Source organism: Ailuropoda melanoleuca, chromosome 16 (genome assembly GCF_002007445.2).
Source record: "Ailuropoda melanoleuca isolate Jingjing chromosome 16, ASM200744v2, whole genome shotgun sequence".
Classification (NCBI taxonomy): domain Eukaryota; kingdom Metazoa; phylum Chordata; class Mammalia; order Carnivora; family Ursidae; genus Ailuropoda; species Ailuropoda melanoleuca.
Window position 1 is genome coordinate 81853114 of NC_048233.1, and position 24253 is coordinate 81877366.

The 24253-nt window shown below is 51.9% G+C and overlaps 1 protein-coding gene and 2 long non-coding RNA genes across 3 annotated transcripts; 2 read left to right on the forward strand and 1 right to left on the reverse strand.

Annotated features, from left to right (window-relative positions):
* Positions 1–2967: 2967 nt before the first annotated feature.
* LOC117796636 lies at positions 2968–7325 on the reverse strand. The gene is made up of 3 exons (XR_004621188.1): positions 6861–7325; positions 3140–3300; positions 2968–3023 (listed from the first exon to the last, which is right to left on the reverse strand). It is a non-coding gene; the product is annotated as an uncharacterized LOC117796636 (long non-coding RNA).
* A 312-nt stretch (positions 7326–7637) lies between these two features.
* LOC117796614 (isoaspartyl peptidase/L-asparaginase-like) lies at positions 7638–11162 on the forward strand. The gene is made up of 4 exons (XM_034644825.1): positions 7638–7697; positions 8464–8626; positions 9381–9491; positions 9937–11162. The coding sequence occupies exons 1-4, from the start codon at positions 7638–7640 to the stop codon at positions 10140–10142; spliced, it is 540 nt and encodes a 179-aa protein (XP_034500716.1). The 3' UTR covers positions 10143–11162.
* An 11273-nt stretch (positions 11163–22435) lies between these two features.
* LOC117796635 lies at positions 22436–23963 on the forward strand. The gene is made up of 3 exons (XR_004621187.1): positions 22436–22581; positions 22772–22964; positions 23232–23963. It is a non-coding gene; the product is annotated as an uncharacterized LOC117796635 (long non-coding RNA).
* Positions 23964–24253: the final 290 nt, after the last annotated feature.

Sequence of the window (24253 nt, forward strand, 5' to 3'; positions counted from 1 at the left end):
GGCACTTGGAGGCACAACTGAGTCTGAATCCTGACTGTCCCCACTACCTGGGTGACCCTGGGCGAGTTAACTTCTAGGAATGTTTTCATCTATAAAATGGATTACCCTAAAGATTAAAGGAGATTAAAGGAAAGCTGTTCCGTGTTTATCTTAAGGATCCCCTGGACAGATAGAGAAACTGCAGCCGGGCCCAGGAGAGAGTGGTTGTGTTTATATCCTTGAAAACCTCAAAATGTTGGGGCTACTGGGTGGCTCAGTCGGTTAAGTGTCCAACTCTTTTTTTTTTTTTTAAAGATTTTATTTATTTGACACAGAGAGATACAGCCAGCGAGAGAGGGAACACAAGCAGGGGGAGTGGGAGAGGAAGAAGCAGGCTCCCAGCAGAGGAGCCTGATGCGGGGCTCGATCCCACGACTCTGGGATCATGCCCTGAGCCGAAGGCAGACGCTTAACGACTGCGCCACCCAGGTGCCCCATAAGTCTCCAACTCTTGATTTTGGCTCAGGTCACGATCTCAGGGTCGTGAGATCGAGCCCTGCGTTGGACTCCACACTCGCAGGGAGTCTGCTTGTGATTCTCTCTCTCTCCCTCTTCCTGAGCTCGCCTGCTTTGCCTCTTTCTCTTTCAATCCCTCTATGCCTCTCTCTCTCTCCCTCTAAATTAAAAAAAAGGGGGGGGAACCCTCAAAATGCAACCACTGTCCTGTAGAAATCAGTATTTTGTTAGGGTTGTATTCGTTTGCCAGGGCTGCCAACAAAACAGCACAGACGTGGGCTTCAACAACGGGAAGTTACGTTCTCACAGCTCTGGAGGCTGGAAGTCCAAGATCAAGGGGTCAGCAGGCTCCGTGTCCCCTGAGGCCTCTCCTTGGCTGGCAGATGGCCGCCTTCTCGCTGTGTCCTCACATGGTCGTTACACACATCTGTAGCCAACCGTCCGCTTCTGATGGGGACACCAGTCAGATGGGGTGAGGGCTCACCCTCACAGCCCCATTAACTCAACAGCCTCTTCAACCTTTTCAAAGGCCTTGTCTCCAAATACAGTCACGTGCTGAAGTACTGGGGATTAGGGCTTCCACATACCGAGTTTGAGGGGACACAATTCAGCCCAAAAGGGAGACAAAGCAGAATTATGTGAGAGGTTGGGAGAGAAGAGACAAGAAGATAGCCATCACTAAGGGCATGGGGGTGGGGGCAAGGAGGAAGGCCAGCTGCCACAGCTCATTCTGTGCTTAGCAGTTCCACCATTCAAAAGGAAAGCAATTCTAGTCATCAGAGACTGCTGGAGGCCCTGGAGGCTCGGCTTGGGGGCCCCCTGACCTCTTTGGCCAGGCGGCCCAGTTAGGTTAGGGTACGTACGTCGGCCCCCTCGTACAGCCCAAGGCGTGGATTGTTGCCCTCAGACCATGGTTCAGTGGAAAGTCGCCTCCAGTAGCCTGGGAATTCCCTCAGCGGAGACTGCATGGCTCTCTGCTTGGCCAGACGCTCTGGGAAAGAGGAGAGTCGCCATGTCTGTACCACTAGAGGGCAGCAAACTGTAAACCGTCCAGCGTTGCCCGGGACCCACAGGGAGACTAACCTCTCTTGACTGCCTCGGAATCATCTACTCAGAAAATTGGGGACCAAAAGAGGGTTCCTGTTCCTGACCCTCATTTTAATCTAAACACTACAGTTTTTTATTTTTTTATTTTATTTTTTTAAAGATTTTATTTATTATTCAGAGAGAGAGAGAGACAGCCAGCGAGAGAGGGAACACAAGCAGGGGGAGTGGGAGAGGAAGAAGCAGGCTCCCAGCAGAGCAGGGAGCCCCATGCGGGGCTCGATCCCAAGACCCTGGAATCATGCCCTGAGCCAAAGGCACACGCTTAACGACTGAGCCACCCAGGTGCCCCAAAACTCTACAGTTTATTTTAGGGCAGATTTATCCCAAAAACAGTGCTAGCAAATGCCCCAAAGAGCCCATCAAAATCAACCACGTCCCTGACTCTTAAACCACGTGTCTGACTCTTAAAACAACAGAAACCTATTCCACACGTGAGGGCAGATGCCAGGGACCCCGGGGTGAGCACGCTCAGACAGCCCCAGACTCTGTCCTCCGTGGCTCCTTCCAGCCAGGAAATACACTGTGTTTGGCCTAAACGCTCTAAAACGGTGAACTGAGAAGGAGCACAAGAGGGGCCCCGAGCCAAGAGTGGGTGTCCACCCCAGCAGCTGCCACAGTCAGCACTGGGCTGGAAGGGCCTTAACCTCACAGCTGTTGCACAATAAAAAAAATTATTTTTTTCAAATGATGTCCTTCCTGGACATGTTCCTCTCTGGCATGAAAGATTACAAACCCTGAGGGCGAAGGAAGGTGGCATGGGACGTGTACTCTGGTCCTTGTCAGGGTCCCTCGCATCAGAAGTGGGTGGTGTTCGGGGAAGCTGACAGGGGACACGGCCCTTCAGCCCCAAGCCTGCTCTGTGGTCCTCGGGGCAGCCTTCACCTTTGCACAGGCCAGCACTGCATTCGGACTTCATAGCAACCGGGGAGCAAGGAGGGGCCCACAGAAGCTTGTCCAGCTCGGAGAAACCCAGGTGTCCTCTTCCTCCTCCCTGAGTGGCCCCCAAGGGAATGGGGGCCGGGCTGAAGGACAGAGGAGAAGTGGGCCGGGAAAGGGGTTGGGGGATTTGGGCCTGGACCATAGGTAGGCTTGGGGCCAGGAGTGGGTGTGGGTGCCCAGAGTGATCCCATCCAGAATGCAGGTACCATTCAGTGGGAAGTGCCTTTTTCCCATACCCCACCCCACTTCCATCCATCCACCCCAAACAACTGAGCCACAGTCATACATAGCTTAACTCCTGCAGGGAGTTAAAGATGGGGGGGCGGGGCGCCTGGGTGGCACAGCGGTTAAGCATCTGCCTTCGGGCTCAGGGCGTGATCCCGGCGTTCTGGGATCGAGCCCCACATCAGGCTCCTCCGCTAGGAGCCTGCTTCTTCCTCTCCCACTCCCCCTGCTTGTGTTCCCTCTCTCGCTGGCTGTCTCTGTCAAAAAAAAAAAAAAAAAAAACAGTAAAGTAAGCAGTCTTCTTCCAGGATGACCCAGCTAATGTTGAGAAGCAGGACATTCGAAATTCTTGGTCCAATGAAGATTTAATTACCTGTCACAACAGTGAAGATTAGTAAGAATATTATTCTTGCCACATCCTCAGTTTGGACAGTTCTGATGAAATCCCAGCGATTTCCCGTCCTTTACTACAGGAAGAGCTCATTGCTTATCTCGAAGAATCACACACCAAAGGGACACGTGCAGTCAGTAGGACTGGGGAGAACAGGCAGTTGATATCAGCGGAAAAAGAAAAAGACGATATGAAACAGGGATGTAATGTTCTTGAAAGAATAATACAGTGTGTCTGGTATTTAGCCAGGCCTAACGAGGCTTTTCATGGCACTCCATCATCAGCACTGTGTTTACAAAACACAGTGGGACATTTCAGGCTTAATAAAAATTATTTCAGAACTTGATAATACATGTAATTAAGACAAAAAAATAATGCAACTAATCACTAAGAGAATTCAGACAGATTAATTTAGTGACTAATAAGTGAGAGATGAAATCAAATACATAAAATGTTTTTAACAAAATACTCAGTTCAACTAGAAGGTACCATGGTCAGAAGACACATTGAGCAACTAACATTAATTATATGTATTGCTGTACTACCCCGAGAAGAAAAACAAGTCTAACTCACCTGCTTTTGGAAGTAGGTGTTTTGGATTTAGAGAAGAAGTGGGGAGAACTTTTCATCTTAGGCATGAACTTAAAAGACTTTCGAAGGCAATGGGGCGCCTGGGTGGCTCAGTTGGTTAAACAACCAATTCTTGATTTTGACTTAGGTCATGATCTCAGGGCTCTGAGATCGAGCCCCGCATCAGGCTCCACGCTCAGTGCGGAGTCTGCTTGAGATGCTCCCTGCCCCTCCCCCTGCCCCGCTTGCACATGCACGCTTTCTCTTTCTCTCAAATAAAGCTTTAAAAAAATAAGATAAAAAACTGTCAAAGGCAAGCCTGTGATAATGGAGTGAACATGGTTGGTAAATAAAAGATATATAAACATGAAGTTTGGCCAAGAGCCCAGAAGTATTCCATGTGACACGTAGGCTCACAGATTGAATCTGTTTCTAGGAGGTGTGCCCCCGCTGCGCGGCAGTGCTGATGTTGTGGGACACTAGAGGGTCTGATGCAAGATTCTCTAGAGAGGCCCAAAATGGAACAGGGCGCTCAGACTCCTATCTGACCTTAGAACAAATCTCAGACAGATGGTGGGAATAACCAACCCAGTGCTGTTAAAGTAATTACTTTGAATTTAGATAAAGAATTCCGTGAAACCACAGAAGATTCTCCAAGAGTAAATTACGGACTTTGACAGTGAAATTAATTTTGATTCGATGCTACCTACAGCCACTTAGTATGAACTGTTAATTTCTATTGATAAGCTTAATAAAAGCTTTAAAAAATCTTTTTGGCTCTTTCACTTTTAAAAGGATTGAAAATAAGTTTAGAGAAACAAAATCACACTGCACATGAAATGTGCAAGAAGAATAACATTTCAGGGGCACCTGGGTGGCTCAGTCTGTTAAGTGTCCAACTCTTGATTTCGGCTCAGGTCATGATTCAGGGCCATGAGATCACGCCCTGTGTGGGGTTTCGAGCTGAGCGTGGAGCCTGCTTGGGATTCTCTCTCTCTCCCCCCACCTGTGCCCCTCCCCCCACTTGGGCTCTCTTGCGTCCTCTTTCAAAAAAAAATAATAATAATATTAATAGTGTTCCAGTAAAATAAAAGGAAACTGAAAGAAGGCAACAAAAATTCTTGCCCAACTTGAAGGAGAAGATTCATGTACAAATAATCCCCAAATCAACTCCGATAGAGGCTGTCTTTCTGTCTGTTATATATCAGAGCATAGTGCCATTTGAAGAGAGACATGCACAAAATCAAACAACACCAAGTACTACTTTCAGTTTTCTTTATAATACGCCGGCAGTGAAATGTGAAAGAGCTGAAGATACTCTGCGTGGATCTAGGTGCTGCTGAAGAGATGGTATAAATGACTACAGGGAGCGATCGTGACATGTTTGATCAAATCAAAGTATGCAATAGTGTCTTCTGTTACAAAAATGTATCCCGCAATGCCCGGTAACATTTGAGCGTGGTAATGTGCACATCAGGAGTTCCTTTCCAAATCTAAGGATTGCCTTAAGAATTTTGTTGAACATTCCAGTTGCTGCTGCCTCAGCAGAGGGAAGCTTGTCCAAATTAAAATGAATTAAAAACCTGCTAAGAACTACATGGACTCAAAAAGATCTGTCTTATGTGGCAGTTTGTCAAGAGAACACATGTTGTACGGACATATGATTATAAGAGCGTGCTGCCCCCTGAAATGCATCAACCTTGTGGAGTAAACAGTAATTTAGAGGGTGTGTGTGTGTGTGTGTTTCCCACTCATCCAGCCATCAATAACTGATCAACAAAGGACCAAGATGGGCACAATAATTACGTTAAGTCATTATTGATGGTTTGCTTTCGTTCATGTAAAAACCATGGCTTTGCAATATTTTTAAAGACATATTCATCACTCTAAGAGAAAAGAACATATCTACAGCTTCTAAAAAGTAAACAGATGGTGTATGGGCTGCCATTTGTATTTGTAGTCTCGCCTCCACACTTAGCGAATGTTAGGAGTGGGCCTGCCAGCAGCCGAGTCTGGGAGTGCCTCCCCTCATCTGACATGAGGAGGGTAACGCTGTCACTTTAAGTTATATTCTCTGATTATCAACAAGTTTGAGCATTTGGCATTTGTTGGTGGGCCATTGGTTTCTATGAATTTGTCTATTTTTGTCCTATGATCATTTTTTCTCTTTCATTGTTATGTTCCTTCTTCTCAGTCTTAAGGCTGTCTTCTCTGTTTAAAAAAAAAAAAAATCCAAATCTGTTGTTTTTAGTCTTGCTTTTACTTTGCTTATGGTATTTTTGCCATACACAAGTTTTTACTTTTTCATAATCAAATACGCAGTCTGCCTCTCTTGTCTACTTCTTGGGACTAGAAACATAGAAGGTATTCCCCACCCTGAGACATCTGTAGTCACCTAGATTTTCCTGAAGAATTTTGTTTTGTTTTATAGTCAGGCCTTGAACTCTGGAGTTGATTTTTGTGAACGCTGGAAGATAGGGTTCCTGTTTTCTTCCAAGCAGAATGCCAAATTTCTCTTGCTAGCCCCCTGAATGCCAGCCCACATCGAGCTGCAATTCGCTCTCTCCATGTGATTGCCCAACCGGCAGCTCAAGCTTGCGTCCAGAACTGAAGCCCAGATTTCCCCACCTAACGTCACGCCACACCCACCAACAAAACCAAAAAACACCAAAAAACCTATTCCTAATAGTCTCCATTTCAACGAATGGTTCCTGTACCCTTTCAGTTCTGGGAGCTAAAGCCTTAGAGCCCCCCATAATCTCTCTCACACCCAACTCCCCCGCAAAGTCTGTCAGCTCTGCCCCCAGAGTGTCCCGAGCCGAGCCTGCTTCCCCGCGTCCCAGGAGCACCCCAACAGAGGCCAGCAACTCTTCAAGCCTCCTGACCAGTCTCTGGTTCCTCTCTTGTCTCCCTCACTCTGCACACATCTTGCAGAATGATTATTCTGCGAGAAATATTTTGTGCACGTGTGGCATACACACAGAAGTGCACGAGTCTTACGGAGCCTCTGATGGCTTTTCACCAAGCGGACCCACAAAATCAGCCCCCAGGGGGTGGGGAACTAGATCATCGCCCGACGCTCCCCACCACATTCCCTTCCCTTCCCAGCCCTCCCCTGACGGCACCCACGTACCTGGCTTCTAACACGGTGGACGACGTCGCCAGTTTTCGAACTTTATTTAAGTGGAACCGTGTGTATGTACTTTATTTGGTGCCTTCTTTCCTCGTGCTATTTCTGGGGTCCGTCCACGTGTGGCACACACAGCGCAGCAGCTCATGCTCACGGCAGGAGGGGAGTTGGTGCCAGGACGCTCTCAGGCCACCTGCTCTGCCTCTGGTGGACATTTATGTCACTTTCCGTTCTCTGTTACTACACACAGTCCTGCGAACATTTCGGTAGATGTTTTTCGGTGAGCATCGCTCCACAGTTCTGCTGGAAGAATGCAGAGAGGTAGGCGTGTGATTGCCAAGCCAGCTTTGGTAGGTCCTGCCAGATGGCTTTCCGAAGGGGTTGCGCCGGTTTACGTTTCCAGCAGTAGCGACTGAGTGTTGCAGTCCTGCACATCCTGACCCTTACCCGATACCGAGTCGTCTTCGTTTTAGGCATTCCGGTGGATGAGGGTGGTGGTAAGAATGATATTTTTAAAACTGAACTCACCTTGGGACACAGCGTCTTCCCATATCACTCAGGGCCTATACTTCAGAGGACCATATGACATAGTGTTCAGATCAGAACTTGACTTTGAGAGTGAAAGGGGAGCTGTTACATGGGGAGAAATCAGGACTGTCCTGGGTCACCAGGGTGTACGGTCACCCCGCCCATCAGAGCCTCCATGGTCTGGCTGCTGGCCATCCCCTGACCCCCTACCCTCTCTCCCTCGCTTTATTCTCTGCAACTGCAGTGACCTGCATGACTGCCATGAGCGTCCCAGCCATGGTCCAGCTGCAGGAGCACACTCCCCAGCAAGCTGTGTGGGTTGCCCTCCCCTCCATCAGCAAGGCCCTGCATAAAGCTCTCTCCATGCTGCTGGAGTCGTCATTTTTACCGTTGTTCCATAAAACAAATTTTTACCGCTCTGTTGCCCTCTGCCCCCAAAGGCAAGCTGCACGGGAGAAGGGACGTTGTGTGTTCACTCCTGGGCCTGGCACTTACTATGTGCCTCAAATATAGTTCATTGTAGCTTCTGGGGGATGGGTATTATAGCTGTTGTTGCACAATTTCTTCCAATTTTTTCTTTCCAATTTTTTTTACTTGAAAATGTTTAATAGGGAAAACAATAACTTCATCTTTACAGCAAGCCCCGTGAAACAGGCCTAGGGGGTGTGACAGGCAACGTCGGCATCACCTGGAAGGTGTGAGAAGTGCAGGGTCTTGGGTTCCACCCTGCTCCCACCAACTCAGGATCGTTGGGGCGGCCCCAGGGATCCAAGGGATTTTTATGCACACATTGTTTAAGATGCACTCAATTCTTTTTATCCCTGTTTTATAGGTGGGGAAAATGAGACGCAGAAAAGAAAACTCAGTAACTAAGTCACACAGTTAGAGGACGGTGGTGTGGGGACGGGATGTGCTCTTAAAGCTGAGAGCTGAAGGAATGTCTAGCAATCTCTCTGACCTGCAGAGTGGAAAGCTAACGTGAGGCGCGAATGTCGCAATCAAAGTGCGCCCCACTTACATTAGCATCTCATGTGGGAATTTAAGTGCTGTTCAGCTCCGATGTTACTTGTGACATCAGGGTCTCTCGTCTCAGTCTGTCCCTTTTCTCTTTATTCTTGGCAGAGACTTGGGAACCGTGGGTGCCGTTGCCTTGGACTGCAAAGGAAACGTAGCCTACGCGACCTCGACGGGCGGCGTCGTTAATAAAATGGTCGGCCGGGTTGGGGACACCCCGTGCATAGGTAGGCTCCGCGGCCCGCTGCTGCCCTGCCCCTTCCGCTGCCATCCCCCCGCACCTCCTCTTCACTCCCCGCCTCTTCCGGCAGCCCCAGCATTTCAGGGAGCGCTGGGGGCGGGGGTGGGGGGAGTGCTTGGGCAGGGCACCCTTTGAGAGGGCACCTGTATCCAGCAGGCACGAGGCCTTTCCGAGGCTGGAGGCTCCGGGGATGACTTGGGGAGGCTCAGGTGGCCCCCAGCGAGCCCCGGAGAGCCTCTTCTCTCTAGCCCCAGCTTCAGGATCTGCAGACTTAGTCCCGAAGAGTTACATACACAAAGCCTTTTCCCAGGCATGGGCTCAAATTAACAAATTGAGAAAAAGCTGAATTTAGGCTGGCCGCTAGTAGATTTGAGTGGCCTGAACGCGTCACAGTGCTGGTACAAATGGAAACATTTGCGTTGACGTTAACGCAGGTCCCTCTAGTTCCCGGGCGGGGTCAGTGGCGGGCCTGGGAGTGGCTGTGTGGGCTTCGAGGAGGAGGAAGAGCCGTCCTGGAGGGGCTGCTCCGTGAGAGCTCAGGCCACCCCCCCCCCACTGATTTCAGGGTCATCACCTGGCACTTACTACACCACTTCTGCACCTCAAGGTCACGGCTGCTGACCTTTGTTCACACTTTGGCCCTCTCTGGGATTTAACATTTGTGTATCCTTAGACTTGGTACGGGTTTGAATTTCTTCACTGTGCTGCTCAGTTTGAACCAGTCCACCTTTTTTGAGCAGGATCTGGAGGTTATGCCGACAACGACATTGGCGCCATTTCCACCACGGGGCACGGGGAGAGCATCCTGAAGGTGAATCTGGCCAGACTGACTCTCTTCCACGTAGAACAAGGTACAGAGAACAAGTTCATGCTGTCTGAAGACAAGTGAATGGAAACTCTTTATGATAGGCTGTAAAGTATAGGAAACCCTTTCGCATTTGCTTTAGATGTTCCTTTCAGGTCGTTAACGCTACTTTGACTTCTTCCCACCTTCTGTCAGGATCTGGAAAGAAGTGCACTTAGAATACTGTCCGTGTTGGGCATCTCAGGGGCAGTGGAGAGACTTTGAGCCTGGGTGTGGGAGAGAAGGCAGCTCTGCTTAGGCTGATGCTAGGCTCCATCTCAGTGCAAACAGGGCCTTTTATGGTGAGGATCCTTCTTTGAAGCCTTCAAATAGAAACCATTTGCCCAAAAATCTTTGTTAACTCACTTTGGATTTTCATACTGCAACTGATTTTCCCATCAGATTCCTTTCATTACAAGGTGTGTTGTTTCTCAACCTTTCCTCATTTTCAGGAAGGACATTGGAAGAGGCAGCCGACATGGCGTTGGGTTATATGAAGTCAAAGCTGAAGGGTTTAGGCGGCGTCATCTTGGTCAGCAAAGCAGGAGACTGGGCGGTGAAGTGGACCTCCACCTCCATGCCCTGGGCGGCCGCCAAGGATGGCAAGCTGCACTCTGGAATCGATCTCGACGAGACCAGTGTCGCTGACCTGCCCTAGGGCCCTGAAGATTGTATTCTAGATGCTAGCTTGGAGGGAAAGTCCAGTTTCCTGGTGTGGAGACTTGGCTTAATCAATTAGATCTAGAAATGGAAAATTCTGCGGTCTGTCACTCGTTTTGTCGCCTTGATCAATGAGTATCTGAGTGTTTGGTTGAGGGGCGGATCTGGACGTGCTGAGAGAAACGCCCCTTTTAAGGTCAAAATAAGACCAGCGCAGATGACTAAGTCCTGAGTCTTTCTTATGAATCATCCCCAGTGTCTTAGATTAGAGAGAAGAAACAACATGATCTGAACAGGACAGCAGCCACTTCAATGCAGGGAGTGCCATCTGGGATCAGGAGACCCACAGTGGGGACAGAAGCAGCAGGCTCGCCAGGTGGAAGGGGACCAACACCTCCCAGGGCTCTCTTGGTTGCAGAGTTCATGTTAAGTCAGAAGAATGTTGGGGGAAAGAACCCATGAGAGGAGAAGCTGATTTTTCGAAGAAGGTTCAGATCTCCTCTGACTTACTAATGTAGACGTGTTTCCAGATACTTTAAAAGTCATCCCTGGAAACCCCTAGCCCCCAGTCTCCAGGTGAAGGGTCTAATGGGGACTCTGCGGAGCTCCTGCGGGTCTGAGGGTTCTCTCGGGCTCCCACGTGAGTCCGCTGGCCTAGCATTTTCCCATCAGCCTCTGCGTGCTGCAGGCCCTCCTGGTGCTTGTGCAGAGCAAGGGGGCTCATGACACCCCCGCCGCCACTGCCGTAAGCAGCACACCAATCCCATGGGGTCATCTACTGTGGTCTCCATTGGGGGCTGCGGGCCCCCATGACTGCAGGGGCCGTGTGCACAACACAGTCAGCGTGTGAGGAAAGTAATTTCCTTGGTGGAAACTCTTCCTAGTAATCTCTGTCTACACTGGAAATGGTATTTCTGCTGTGACAATTTTTTAGTCTCTCAGGTCTTACCTTCTTTCTGGAAAGAAATTGCTTAACTTTAAATTCCATGTGCCACTAATAAAATATATTTTGAAAGAATAACAGTGTGGTTAGGAGTCACTGTTGACAAAGACCAGAATGTCCACAAGCTCCCGTTGTCTGTCAGTTCAGACAGGCGTACTAACTCGAGGGCTTTCGAGAAGAGGGTGGTATGGGGATGTGTCCGTATGTCCTGCCTCGTGGAGTATATTGGCGAGTTTTTCAGAGGAATGGAGCTTTTTCTCAATGGCTTAAGGGAGAAACCAGACCACCATTTGCAAGGATCAGCAAGGCAAAGTGTTCTCGCGGTTTACCAGACAGCCACCCCCTTCCAGAGCCCAGCCCACCCCCTTCCTGGGCCGGCCTGCTGCTCTGAGCTACAGAGGAAGAAGTGGCACTTGGAGGCACAACTGAGTCTGAATCCTGACTGTCCCCACTACCTGGGTGACCCTGGGCGAGTTAACTTCTAGGAATGTTTTCATCTATAAAATGGATTACCCTAAAGATTAAAGGAGATTAAAGGAAAGCTGTTCCGTGTTTATCTTAAGGATCCCCTGGACAGATAGAGAAACTGCAGCCGGGCCCAGGAGAGAGTGGTTGTGTTTATATCCTTGAAAACCTCAAAATGTTGGGGCTACTGGGTGGCTCAGTCGGTTAAGTGTCCAACTCTTTTTTTTTTTTTTAAAGATTTTATTTATTTGACACAGAGAGATACAGCCAGCGAGAGAGGGAACACAAGCAGGGGGAGTGGGAGAGGAAGAAGCAGGCTCCCAGCAGAGGAGCCTGATGCGGGGCTCGATCCCACGACTCTGGGATCATGCCCTGAGCCGAAGGCAGACGCTTAACGACTGCGCCACCCAGGTGCCCCATAAGTCTCCAACTCTTGATTTTGGCTCAGGTCACGATCTCAGGGTCGTGAGATCGAGCCCTGCGTTGGACTCCACACTCGCAGGGAGTCTGCTTGTGATTCTCTCTCTCTCCCTCTTCCTGAGCTCGCCTGCTTTGCCTCTTTCTCTTTCAATCCCTCTATGCCTCTCTCTCTCTCCCTCTAAATTAAAAAAAAGGGGGGGGAACCCTCAAAATGCAACCACTGTCCTGTAGAAATCAGTATTTTGTTAGGGTTGTATTCGTTTGCCAGGGCTGCCAACAAAACAGCACAGACGTGGGCTTCAACAACGGGAAGTTACGTTCTCACAGCTCTGGAGGCTGGAAGTCCAAGATCAAGGGGTCAGCAGGCTCCGTGTCCCCTGAGGCCTCTCCTTGGCTGGCAGATGGCCGCCTTCTCGCTGTGTCCTCACATGGTCGTTACACACATCTGTAGCCAACCGTCCGCTTCTGATGGGGACACCAGTCAGATGGGGTGAGGGCTCACCCTCACAGCCCCATTAACTCAACAGCCTCTTCAACCTTTTCAAAGGCCTTGTCTCCAAATACAGTCACGTGCTGAAGTACTGGGGATTAGGGCTTCCACATACCGAGTTTGAGGGGACACAATTCAGCCCAAAAGGGAGACAAAGCAGAATTATGTGAGAGGTTGGGAGAGAAGAGACAAGAAGATAGCCATCACTAAGGGCATGGGGGTGGGGGCAAGGAGGAAGGCCAGCTGCCACAGCTCATTCTGTGCTTAGCAGTTCCACCATTCAAAAGGAAAGCAATTCTAGTCATCAGAGACTGCTGGAGGCCCTGGAGGCTCGGCTTGGGGGCCCCCTGACCTCTTTGGCCAGGCGGCCCAGTTAGGTTAGGGTACGTACGTCGGCCCCCTCGTACAGCCCAAGGCGTGGATTGTTGCCCTCAGACCATGGTTCAGTGGAAAGTCGCCTCCAGTAGCCTGGGAATTCCCTCAGCGGAGACTGCATGGCTCTCTGCTTGGCCAGACGCTCTGGGAAAGAGGAGAGTCGCCATGTCTGTACCACTAGAGGGCAGCAAACTGTAAACCGTCCAGCGTTGCCCGGGACCCACAGGGAGACTAACCTCTCTTGACTGCCTCGGAATCATCTACTCAGAAAATTGGGGACCAAAAGAGGGTTCCTGTTCCTGACCCTCATTTTAATCTAAACACTACAGTTTTTTATTTTTTTATTTTATTTTTTTAAAGATTTTATTTATTATTCAGAGAGAGAGAGAGACAGCCAGCGAGAGAGGGAACACAAGCAGGGGGAGTGGGAGAGGAAGAAGCAGGCTCCCAGCAGAGCAGGGAGCCCCATGCGGGGCTCGATCCCAAGACCCTGGAATCATGCCCTGAGCCAAAGGCACACGCTTAACGACTGAGCCACCCAGGTGCCCCAAAACTCTACAGTTTATTTTAGGGCAGATTTATCCCAAAAACAGTGCTAGCAAATGCCCCAAAGAGCCCATCAAAATCAACCACGTCCCTGACTCTTAAACCACGTGTCTGACTCTTAAAACAACAGAAACCTATTCCACACGTGAGGGCAGATGCCAGGGACCCCGGGGTGAGCACGCTCAGACAGCCCCAGACTCTGTCCTCCGTGGCTCCTTCCAGCCAGGAAATACACTGTGTTTGGCCTAAACGCTCTAAAACGGTGAACTGAGAAGGAGCACAAGAGGGGCCCCGAGCCAAGAGTGGGTGTCCACCCCAGCAGCTGCCACAGTCAGCACTGGGCTGGAAGGGCCTTAACCTCACAGCTGTTGCACAATAAAAAAAATTATTTTTTTCAAATGATGTCCTTCCTGGACATGTTCCTCTCTGGCATGAAAGATTACAAACCCTGAGGGCGAAGGAAGGTGGCATGGGACGTGTACTCTGGTCCTTGTCAGGGTCCCTCGCATCAGAAGTGGGTGGTGTTCGGGGAAGCTGACAGGGGACACGGCCCTTCAGCCCCAAGCCTGCTCTGTGGTCCTCGGGGCAGCCTTCACCTTTGCACAGGCCAGCACTGCATTCGGACTTCATAGCAACCGGGGAGCAAGGAGGGGCCCACAGAAGCTTGTCCAGCTCGGAGAAACCCAGGTGTCCTCTTCCTCCTCCCTGAGTGGCCCCCAAGGGAATGGGGGCCGGGCTGAAGGACAGAGGAGAAGTGGGCCGGGAAAGGGGTTGGGGGATTTGGGCCTGGACCATAGGTAGGCTTGGGGCCAGGAGTGGGTGTGGGTGCCCAGAGTGATCCCATCCAGAATGCAGGTACCATTCAGTGGGAAGTGCCTTTTTCCCATACCCCACCCCACTTCCATCCATCCACCCCAAACAACTGAGCCACAGTCATACATAGCTTAACTCCTGCAGGGAGTTAAAGATGGGGGGGGCGGGGCGCCTGGGTGGCACAGCGGTTAAGCATCTGCCTTCGGGCTCAGGGCGTGATCCCGGCGTTCTGGGATCGAGCCCCACATCAGGCTCCTCCGCTGGGAGCCTGCTTCTTCCTCTCCCACTCCCCCTGCTTGTGTTCCCTCTCTCGCTGGCTGTCTCTATCTCTGTCAAATAAATAAATAAAATCTTTAAAAAAAAAAAAAAGATGGGGGGGAGGTGCCCACAGGGAGCCCTTTTGAACCATGAAAAAAGGCCCAGAGAAACTGGAGTTTCCCCGGGGCATTCATTCCCCTGAGATTAAACTGATGCTTATCTCAGCCTCTCTGTTCCCTGCACGGTCCTCATCACTTCTCCCACAGCTCCCAGCGCCTTTCAAGACCTGCGTGAGAGACCATGGACTCTGGGAAACAAACTGAGGGCTTCGGGGGCGGGGGGGGGGGAAGGGATAGGCTGGTGAGGGGTATTAAGGAGGGCACGTATTGCATGGTGCACTGGGTGTTATACGCAAGTAATAAATCATGGAACTTTAAAAAAAATTTTAAAGACCTGCGCAGGGCGTATGGGCCGTCCCAAGAACGCTACAGGTGAGAAGCAGGAAAGAACACCACGTTTTAAGAACTTTATCCTTCAAACTCTGCTTTTTCTTTTTTTAAGATTTTATTTTTTTGTCAGAAAGCGAGCACAAGCAGGGGGAGCAGCAGGCAGAGAGAGAAGCAGTCTCCCCACTGAGCAAGGAGCCCGATGCGGGACTTGATCCCAGGACCCTGGAATCAGGACCTGAGCCGAAGGCAGACACTTAACCGACTGAGCCACCCAGGCATCCCCAAACTCTGCTTTTTTTCCCAACCCACTATTAAAGTGAGGTTGGGGGGTGCCTGGGTGGCTCAGTCGTTAAACACCTGCCTTCAGCTCAGGTCCTGATCCCAGGGTCCTGGTTCCAAGCCCCTTGTCGGGCTCCCTGCTCAGCAGGAAGCCTGCTTCTCCCTCTCCCTCTCCCCCTGCTTGTGCTCCCTCTCTCGCTGTCTCTCTCTGTGTCAAATAAATAAATAAAATCTTTAAAGAAAAAAATAAAGTGAAGTTGGATTTTTAGACAGCAAGAAGGGCCAAGCATGGATGGGGTTGACAGAGGAAAGCAGACTGGGATTCTCTCATCTCTTTTTTTCTTTTCTTTTCTTTTCTTTTTTTTTTCCGATCACTGATCATCTCAGAGTTAACTGTTTTTTGCTCTGCAAATATCAGCACTTTCTGGATTCTGTGCAGAACCTGGATGGGGTTTTGGCTCTAAACTACAGCTGGCAGAAAAAAGGTCGGTTCTTCCCAACCTCTGAGGTGGGGCTGAGTGTCCACCACCCAATGCTCTGTTTCGAGCAGCCCCTAGATTGTTCCCTTCCAGGGTAATAATTTTTTAGCCAACATTTTTAAGTTAAAAATAACCTTGTAATTAACTAAAAGGGGCATATGTGCATTGTAGAAGTTGGAAAAAATAACAATTCTTAAATAAGTTATATGAAAACATAGATCCACAAAAACAAGAAAAAAATAGGGGGAAAATTTCCTATCACCCAGTGACTACTGCTATTAACACCTGTTGTATATTTTCCAAAATAAAATCATACCATCCATGCTTTTTAAAACCTTTTCTCAGTTAACAATCCACCTTTCCATGTCAATAAACTTTCACCTTATGTAATAGTCAATATCTGAATGTCTCCAGTTTTCTCAAAAAAACACCCCCGACGACAGGTATGCCCAAATCCTGTGGCCGGTCTGGATGAGTGACGGTGCCCCCTTGGCTTTTCTCCTGAGTTCAGCCCAGGTGACTTGGCGAGGCCGTGGGGACCTGGGGCCAGGCATCGGCACACCTCCGCAGGAGGCCAGGTTGCCTCCTCACACCATCAGGTGAGCATTTGGCCAGAATGCGTGGCAGGGATGCTGGGGGCCAGGCCGGCCGCTCTGAACACCAACGTGGCCGCCTCTTATGCTGCAGAAGCCTCCAGAGCCGGGTTGTGGGAACAGGACCGGGCTCAAAGTTTTGGAAAGGGGAATGTGGGTTGTGCCAGGAGCACAAGGGCACACCCAGAAGTTTGGCAAAGAGTGACTTGGTGTCAGAAGAGCAGGTGGGGGTCGAGTTCACCCTGTGTGGCCACGAGGAACAGCGGCCCCTTCCCAGGTCGCTTTCCCTTCCCAGCTGCGCTCACCCCTCAACCTTTCCCAAGGCCAGGCCTGCCAGACAATAAACAGAACTACCCCAAGTGCCTCTCGGGCAAAGGGCAGCTTTCTGAAGTATTTACCGACTAACTGGCACAGGTGGCTGCCAGTCTCACCCCAAATCCGGGAATATTTAGTCCACAAGTGGAATGAGAACAAAGGCTGGGGTTCTTTCGCCTTCAAGAACAATGTCCCACTGTCCATCCAGCGCCGATCCCTGGGGGACTGAACTCCTGAACTCTGTCCCAACGTTCCATTCAGACACCAAGTACTTAATCTTTTACCAAGTAAGAAAGGCCAAGGCGAGCTCTTCCCTTCCTCCCTTCCGTCTGTTCCCCTCCCTTCCCCTGGGCCCACTCAGCCCACAGCTCACTGTGGGCCCGCATGTTTCCCCGGTGACCTCACCCCGGATCTGGCCTTCCTGCCCCCTGCCTCCCCAATCTTCCTGGCCATCTCTGTTCATCTCATCTCTGGCTTTGGCACAGATATCACACCCTGGATGCCTCATGACTAAAAACTCTGCCGCTTCCCTCAAGCCTCTTCTTACCCTGTCCCCGTCTTGGTTAGAAATTCCAGTGTGCTTGTCAATTGCTTCCAAGCAGAAACAGTTGGGACGCGGGTGGGGCACCCTGCAGAACGGAATCTGCCCCCACGCACACCCAGCGCTCCCAGCCCGCCGTCCTCACTCAGAGGTGCTGCAGAAAGCAGGCAGCCCGCCCCCGGGAATGCCTCTCGCCTGCCTTTTCTTTACCAGAGTGCCCTACCAGGGTGTGGGCACCCGAATCGTCAGACTGGAAAGCCCCCACCGTGGTCAACTCTGCCGTGGCCTCCCTGGACTTCATTTCATTTGGGAGAAGAGGTTCCAGCCCTGCTTCCTGTTTCTAATCACTGAGGCCCCATCGCCCTACCGCCCCATCCCCAGCTGGGCCAGCCCCCCACCCCCCGACTAGGCTGTGTAAGGGGCTCAGACCAGGAAGGCGCCATTGTCCTGCCAGTGTGGGCAGAAAATTCCAGGCTCCTCTGTAACCCGGCAAACAAGGCCATCCTGCGTTCCTGGGGTCAGCCCCACGACGGGGTGCAGTCTGGCATGTGTCGGACCCACTTCGGGCCACTTGGCTGCAAACCTAGCCTCCCCAGGCTCTGAGAGCTCAGGCTCCCGGGCCACACACAGCCCAGCTTCTGAGCCCGTCTCAGAGTCAGGGCTTCCCATGGGGGCTCCCTGGGTGGCAGCTGGGCCTGTGCTCAAGTTTGAAAACAGAAGAATGAGGAACCCCTCTCCTTCTTCGAAGCCAGCCCATGAAGGCCCTTGCCCTCCTCCCAGGAGCCCCATCCCACCCACCCTCAAGGATTAGGTCACACAAGAGCCTCCAGCTGACAATCTCAGACCTAAACCCGGTGGCTGGCCGCCAAGGCCTCCCTAGGCCCACTCGTCCTGGCTGCAGGTGGGGCGGCCCCCACCCCAGGATGGGAGAGGCTCCCCAGACCTCTGCACATCAGACTCCTCCCGAAATGCCTTTCCACCCTTAAAAACATGGTTAAAGGGGAGATAATAGTAACCTCCTTCAGAGGGTTGCTGTAACGACTTACTACGTGGAAAATTCTTAGACGTGTGCCTGGCATATAGGAAGCTCTCAGGAACTGCTAATGATTACTGTCTTGCTGTTTTGCCCCCAAGCCACACCCCCCAGAGTGAAGGCTTCCTTTTCTGAGCCCCTGCCAATCTTCAGGTCACCAGCCGCCACCTCCTGAAATGCGCTTCTGTTCCACGGGCCCAAAAGTTGTCTTTGACCATTCCAGACCAGGGGCCAGGCACTGGGCCTGCAGGCCCGTCTGTTGCTGTGTGGAGCGAGGTCCCTGAGCAGAGCCCACCCCCCACCGCCCCACGGCAATGCCAATGCACAGGGGAGCCCCCGTTTCCTATTTTACATGGTTTCCAAGCACTTGGACATGAATTTTTGCTTTGGGGAGTAGGCAGAGCAGAAATCATTACTCCCGTGGTCCAATGGGCCCCTTGATGCTCAGATGCGGGTCTCCAAACCAGTAAGTGGCCCAGTGAGCCTTCAAAGCCAGCTGTCGGAGTCCAAGCCCAGCACTCTTTCCTCAGCCCTGAGCTGGTCCACAACCGGTTAAGTGCATCTCCCTCCTCCTGACAAGCTGAGACCCCAAAGGCATTAGAGGCAGCAGCCCCCCAGCCCGATGAAAAGCAGACGCCCTCCCCCCATCTTTCCTGGGCCAGCTCCCAGGAAAGAGAGAACAACTGATATGTGGCCCCTGAGGCCCGCCCCACCCCGTGAGCTCAGCTCCTGGCAGAAAGACCTCGGAGGAGAGCCTCTGGCCACAGCCAGGGCCAGACCGCAGGGCTCAGAACAAGGAGTGGCCAAGGCCAACGGTCTTGGCATGAACCCCCTCGAACCCTAACGACCTAGCCAGCCAGGTGCTATTCTCGTTTTTCAGACAGGAAACCAAGGCTTGGAGAGATGCGACTTCCCCTGCTAGCAAGTGAGGCCGCCGAGGACAGCTGGGTTACAGCCTGTGTCCCAGCCCGGCTCACAACCCCCTCCCCACCCACAGCCCACAGCCAGACGCTGGGCCCACCGGGATGGCCCCGGGCCCCATTATCAGGTCCCCTGGGTTCAGGGTCCCCTTGCTGTTGGGGGAGAGGGACCACCTCCCAGCCGAGGTGAAGGCCCTCCTGGCAGAGGATCCCGCAGGTCCGGGGCCTCCAGATGGGAGTGGGGCAGGGCAGAGGCGGGACGGGATGGGAGTGGTGATTCACTGACAAGGGGACAGGCAGCCCCTGCATCTAGGGCACTCCCAGGACTCCCCGCTGGGGGCCATTCTTCTAGCTGCCTTTCCCACCTCAATGATACGAGGGCCTGTGGGACCCAGGGCAGAGCCGGGCTCAGGCCAAGTGTGCGTGTGAGTGTGGAGTGGTATCCTTCTGAACAAGTCCAAGCTCAGAAGTCCGGTCAAAGGGATCGTTCACACTCATTCGACAAATACAACAGCCACGACCACAAAGTAAAATAACGAACTCCATCTCAGCCTGGGTCTTCTAGAAGACTCGGTGAATTGAATTGTGGATGGGTACCTTGCTTTGCTCACCTCCCCTGTCCTAACAAATCCTGTTTTCTGATGTCCAACAGTCACGGGATATACTGCATCCAGGCTCACCACCCCCACGGCCCCCACTCCAGCCTCCCCTGCAGCTTGCCCCAGACCCCACTTCACTACCTTTTGTTCTAGCGTCCTGTGAGCAAGTTGAAGCCAAATGCCCCTTTGGCACGCAAGGCTCTGTGTGGACAGGCCCCTGCTCTGAGTTCCTGAGCCTCATCTCAGCACATCGGCTTCCAACCATGCTGACATCTCGTGTGTGCCCTGCTCCCGGGGCCACCGAGCTTCATGCACCCCCCCGCCCCCCCCCGTCCCCAGTGCTCTCTCCCACTGCTCACTAGACAACGACTGCTGATCTCACAGAACTCCCCCAAGACGCCTCCTCCAACACCTGACAGTGATTACTCTGGCCCGCCCAAATCTCTCTTTCACGGAAATTGTCACCTTGTGATTAGCATCTGTCTGTCACTCTAGACCCTGTCCCCAGAACCAGTTCCAGGTTGGCACCCTGCAGAGCCTTCACCCATGAGGGCTGAATGAAAGGACAGTGACGGGGGTGCCAGCCTCTCCCAGCTCTGACCTTGCTGCTGAGAGGAAGGAGCCCCAGAGGCACCAGCCTTTCGACACAAAGGTCTTACCCTCCAGAGGAGAGAAAGAGAGAGGACTTAATTACTTCAGCCGGGATTGTATTTTAAAACTTACTCTTTTGCAGTTGCAACCACAGAGAAGAATGTTATTGCACAAAAACTTTGAGGTGACATTTACCGAATTTCCTTCCTATTTGCCAGAGTCCTGTCAATCCCTCCACAGCTCAGAATCTTCTTTCCCTTCAGAATTTTCATGTTTAGTTCTATGAACCAAGTTTTATCGGAAAAAATAATTAATAAAAGTTTAAAAGACGCCCAACTTCCCTCGTCACCAGGGACTGCAACGAGCTCTCACCTCACGCCTGTCAGAACAGCCAGTATCAAAGAGAACAAGAAACAATGAGTGTTGGAGAGGAAGTGGAGAGAAGGCGACCCTCGTGCCCTGGTGGCGGGACTTGGTGCAGCCACTGTGGGGAAACAGCATGGAGCGTCCTCAAAATAACTTAAAAATAGAGTTACCATATGTGGCCAAGCAATCCCATTTCTGGGTATGTTGGAAGAAACCGAAAACATTAACTCGAAGAGGTAGCTGGACTCCCGTGGTCGCTGCAGCGTTATTCACAATATGGAAACGACCCAAGTGTCCATCGCTGGCTGAATGGGTAGAGAAGGATTCTATACAGGCTGGAATATTGCTCGGCCAAAGAAAAGTCTGAAATCCTGCCATCTATGACAACGTGGATGGACCTTGAGGGCATTATGCCGGGTGAAATAAGTCAGACGGAGAGGCAAATAATGTAGGATCTCACTTAATATTTTTAAAAAGGGGGAGGGGGAGCTAAAAAAGCAGACTCTAAAAAAAAAAGCAGTTCATAAATAGAGAAAACAGATGAGTGCTGGCCAGAGGCAGGGGACCAGGGGTGGGTGGAATGCATGAAGGGATCCAAAGGTACAAAGTTCGAGTTGATTTTATAAAATCAATAAGTCATGGGGAAGGAGTGCACAGCATGGACTCCGGTTAATAACCCTGGATTGCATATTTGAAAGTCGCTGAGAGAGTGGATCTTCCAAGTTCTTATCACAAGAAAAAAAAAATGTCTTAACTCTGTGTGTGGACAGACGTTACCTAGACTTCTCGTGGGGACCATTTCACAATAGATACAAATACTGAATCATTAGGTCGCACCCCTGAATATAATGTTTTAGGTCAATCACACCTAAAGAATCCACATATATAAAAAAAGATAAAGAAAATCAGGGTGCCTCGTCCACCACCACCCCAGGAAAGAGGCCAAAAGAGCAGGCGCTTGGGGAGCGGTGAGAAGGGCCAGAATTAGGTTCAACCCACCAGCCACGCTGTTGAGACTCACAGGGCGCTGAGGTTCTGGGAACAGCAAGGAGGGTGCAGAGCCTCGAGGTGAGGTCCCTGCAGGCAGATGACAGACATCAGCACGGCAAGCAAGGGGGAAGGCAGCTGGGCCGGCCTCAGCAGAGGGCAGGGGTCAGCCTCCCTGGGTGGAGATCTTAGCTCCTCCACTGGCTGGCTAGGAGACCTCGGGCAACGCTCTGAGCCTCAGTATCCTCATCTTTGAAATGGGGATGGGATTAGCACCTACCTGGTGAGAGAGAGAGAACTGAGTGCTCTCTCAGTTCAGGGACCAGTTTTCCCTAAAGGGGCGAGGGGAGACCGCAGGAGGTCGCCTTTCGCCTGGGGTTGAAGGGAAGAAGGGGGGAAGCAAGCGGGGTTGTTCCAGCAGGTGGTGATGAGGGAGGACAGCTGAGTGCATTGCAGGGACGGGAGGAGTTACTGACGCTCGGCGGCGTCTGGGTGAGCCTGGGGAGCACTCATTGTCACAGAAAACACTGAACGCGTTCCCATTTAATATGTGTCTGTCGCTCCTCCGCGTGCTGCACACGTCCTCCCCACCGGTGCTCGCAGAACACCGGGAAATGGGGCTGCAGGGCAAAAGGCTCAGAGTCCCATTCATTCAGCCAACAAATACTTAGAAAGCACCTACTATGTGCTGGCCCCCCAGAGAATCGCCACTGAGCATGGAGCCTACGTTCTAGGGGGAAACAGACCATAAAGAGACGCATGCGGAAAACTAGATGCCGGACCCAGAGGGACCGAGGTCGGGGAGGCGGCGTGCACAGGGTGATGAGGGAGGCCTATCTGCAGAGGAGCTGTGTGGGTTGACGCCTCTGACAACGGTGGGAGGTGTGATCAAGAAATAAAGCTGGGTGGAGTGTCCTGGCAGAGGAAGCTCAAGAGCAAAGGTCCAACAGTGAGCGGTGCTCACGTACCCTGTGGGTAAGGAGGCCAGGGTGCCACCGGGGGCTGAGTCACAGGGGGAGTGACACAGGCTGGGACTAGAGGGTCAGTCGCTCTGGGTCGTGGGGACCAGGGGAGATTTGGAATTTCATTCTAAGTGTTGCGTGAAGCCAAGAGGAGTTTACAAGCCAAGAGAAGTGACACGATCTCTGATTGACATTTTTGAAAGGTCACTTTGGCTGCTCTGGGGAGAATGGGAACAGGCCGCTCGCAAGTGTCCCCTTGCCCAGCCCGTGCCTCTCCAACTACAGCCTCTGGGACCAAGGGATGCATGCTCTCTAGTTATCGTATTTCCTGGCATTCTGGATCGACCCAGAAAAGACCCACCAGTGGCTTCAGAGGAACATCTATTGCGGCCAAAGGTGTTTGTTTTTCACCATTTTTACAGGCCCCAGGGGTCCATGAGATTCAGAGCATGAATGCATAGACCCGACTTGGCCCCCAGGAGCCTGGGTGCGTTTACGACTAGAGCCATAAACCACAGGGGCAAAGCCCTGCTCTGCAGTTCGGCACAGCAAGGCACCTCCCCAAGCCCCCCCCCCAGCCCCCGCCCCCCAGCAGAGCATCACAGGGCCCGGGTTCAAGTCCCGTCTCTGCCCCTCACTTTTGCAACCTCTCCTAACTTACAGTATCCCTCCTGCCGGAGACCCCCTTCTCCAGAGCACGGAGGCTGGAGCAGACGTTCCCTGCGGCCCTTCCAGATCACAGAGGCAAGAACAAGCCAGAGGCAGCTGTGGAGAACCACCTGGAATCTCTTGAGCCCAGGGCCTGGGCAGCCTGCCTGGGGCTGAAGAGGCAGCCAGGACCTCACCCGGGGCTCACCTCCAGGGCAGGGGCACAGCAGCCCTGGCCCGCTGGGCTCCCCCAGGGCACAGCCTGAGTGCGATTCGCAGTGGAGAGTTTTTGAAACGTTCACCTATGTTATCTGTCTTCTTATTTTCCTTTCCTCTTTTTGCTTTTCCCCTGACTCAGCGGCCCCAGGAAGGGCTGAAACAGAGGAAGGCAGAAAGGGGAGTCTTTTTCCTGGCTTTTGAAGTTCAAAAGGCCTTCAGAGGAAACGAAAGACCTCCAGGCACTCATTGCGTGTAAAGAGCCATGCTTCCAGAGCCCCCACACAGAAAAGGATTGGCTGGGAAGTAAAGAGCAAGCATTACCAAGGGTTGGTGGCCCCTGCTGAAACCAGAGGCTTCAGCCCACGCCAGGTGCAGGCAGGAAGAGGATTTAAAAACATCAGTAAGGAACGCCTGGGTGGCTCAGTCCATGAAGCATCTGCCTTCGGCTCAGGCCATGATCCCAGGGTCCTGGGATCGAGTCTTGCATCAGGCTCCCTGCTCAGTGGGGCGTCTGCTTCTCCCAATGCCGCTCCCCCTGCTTGTGTGCTCTCTCTCTCCCCCCCATCTCTTTGTCAAATTAATAAATAAAATCTTAAAAATAAAATAAAAATAGATAGAAAAAGACGATGATGCCCGACTGCACTGTGTGAACACCGTGCTTGCGAGCCCGCCTTACCCTGCTGGAGCGGAAGTGATGTGGTGCCCAGAGGGGACAGCACAGGTTATTGTCTGGGGGACACAGACCCAGGGGCTCACCAGGCTCCTCTGGAGTGGGACACCCCTTGCCTCAGACGAAGAGCCAGAGGGAGCTCAAGGTG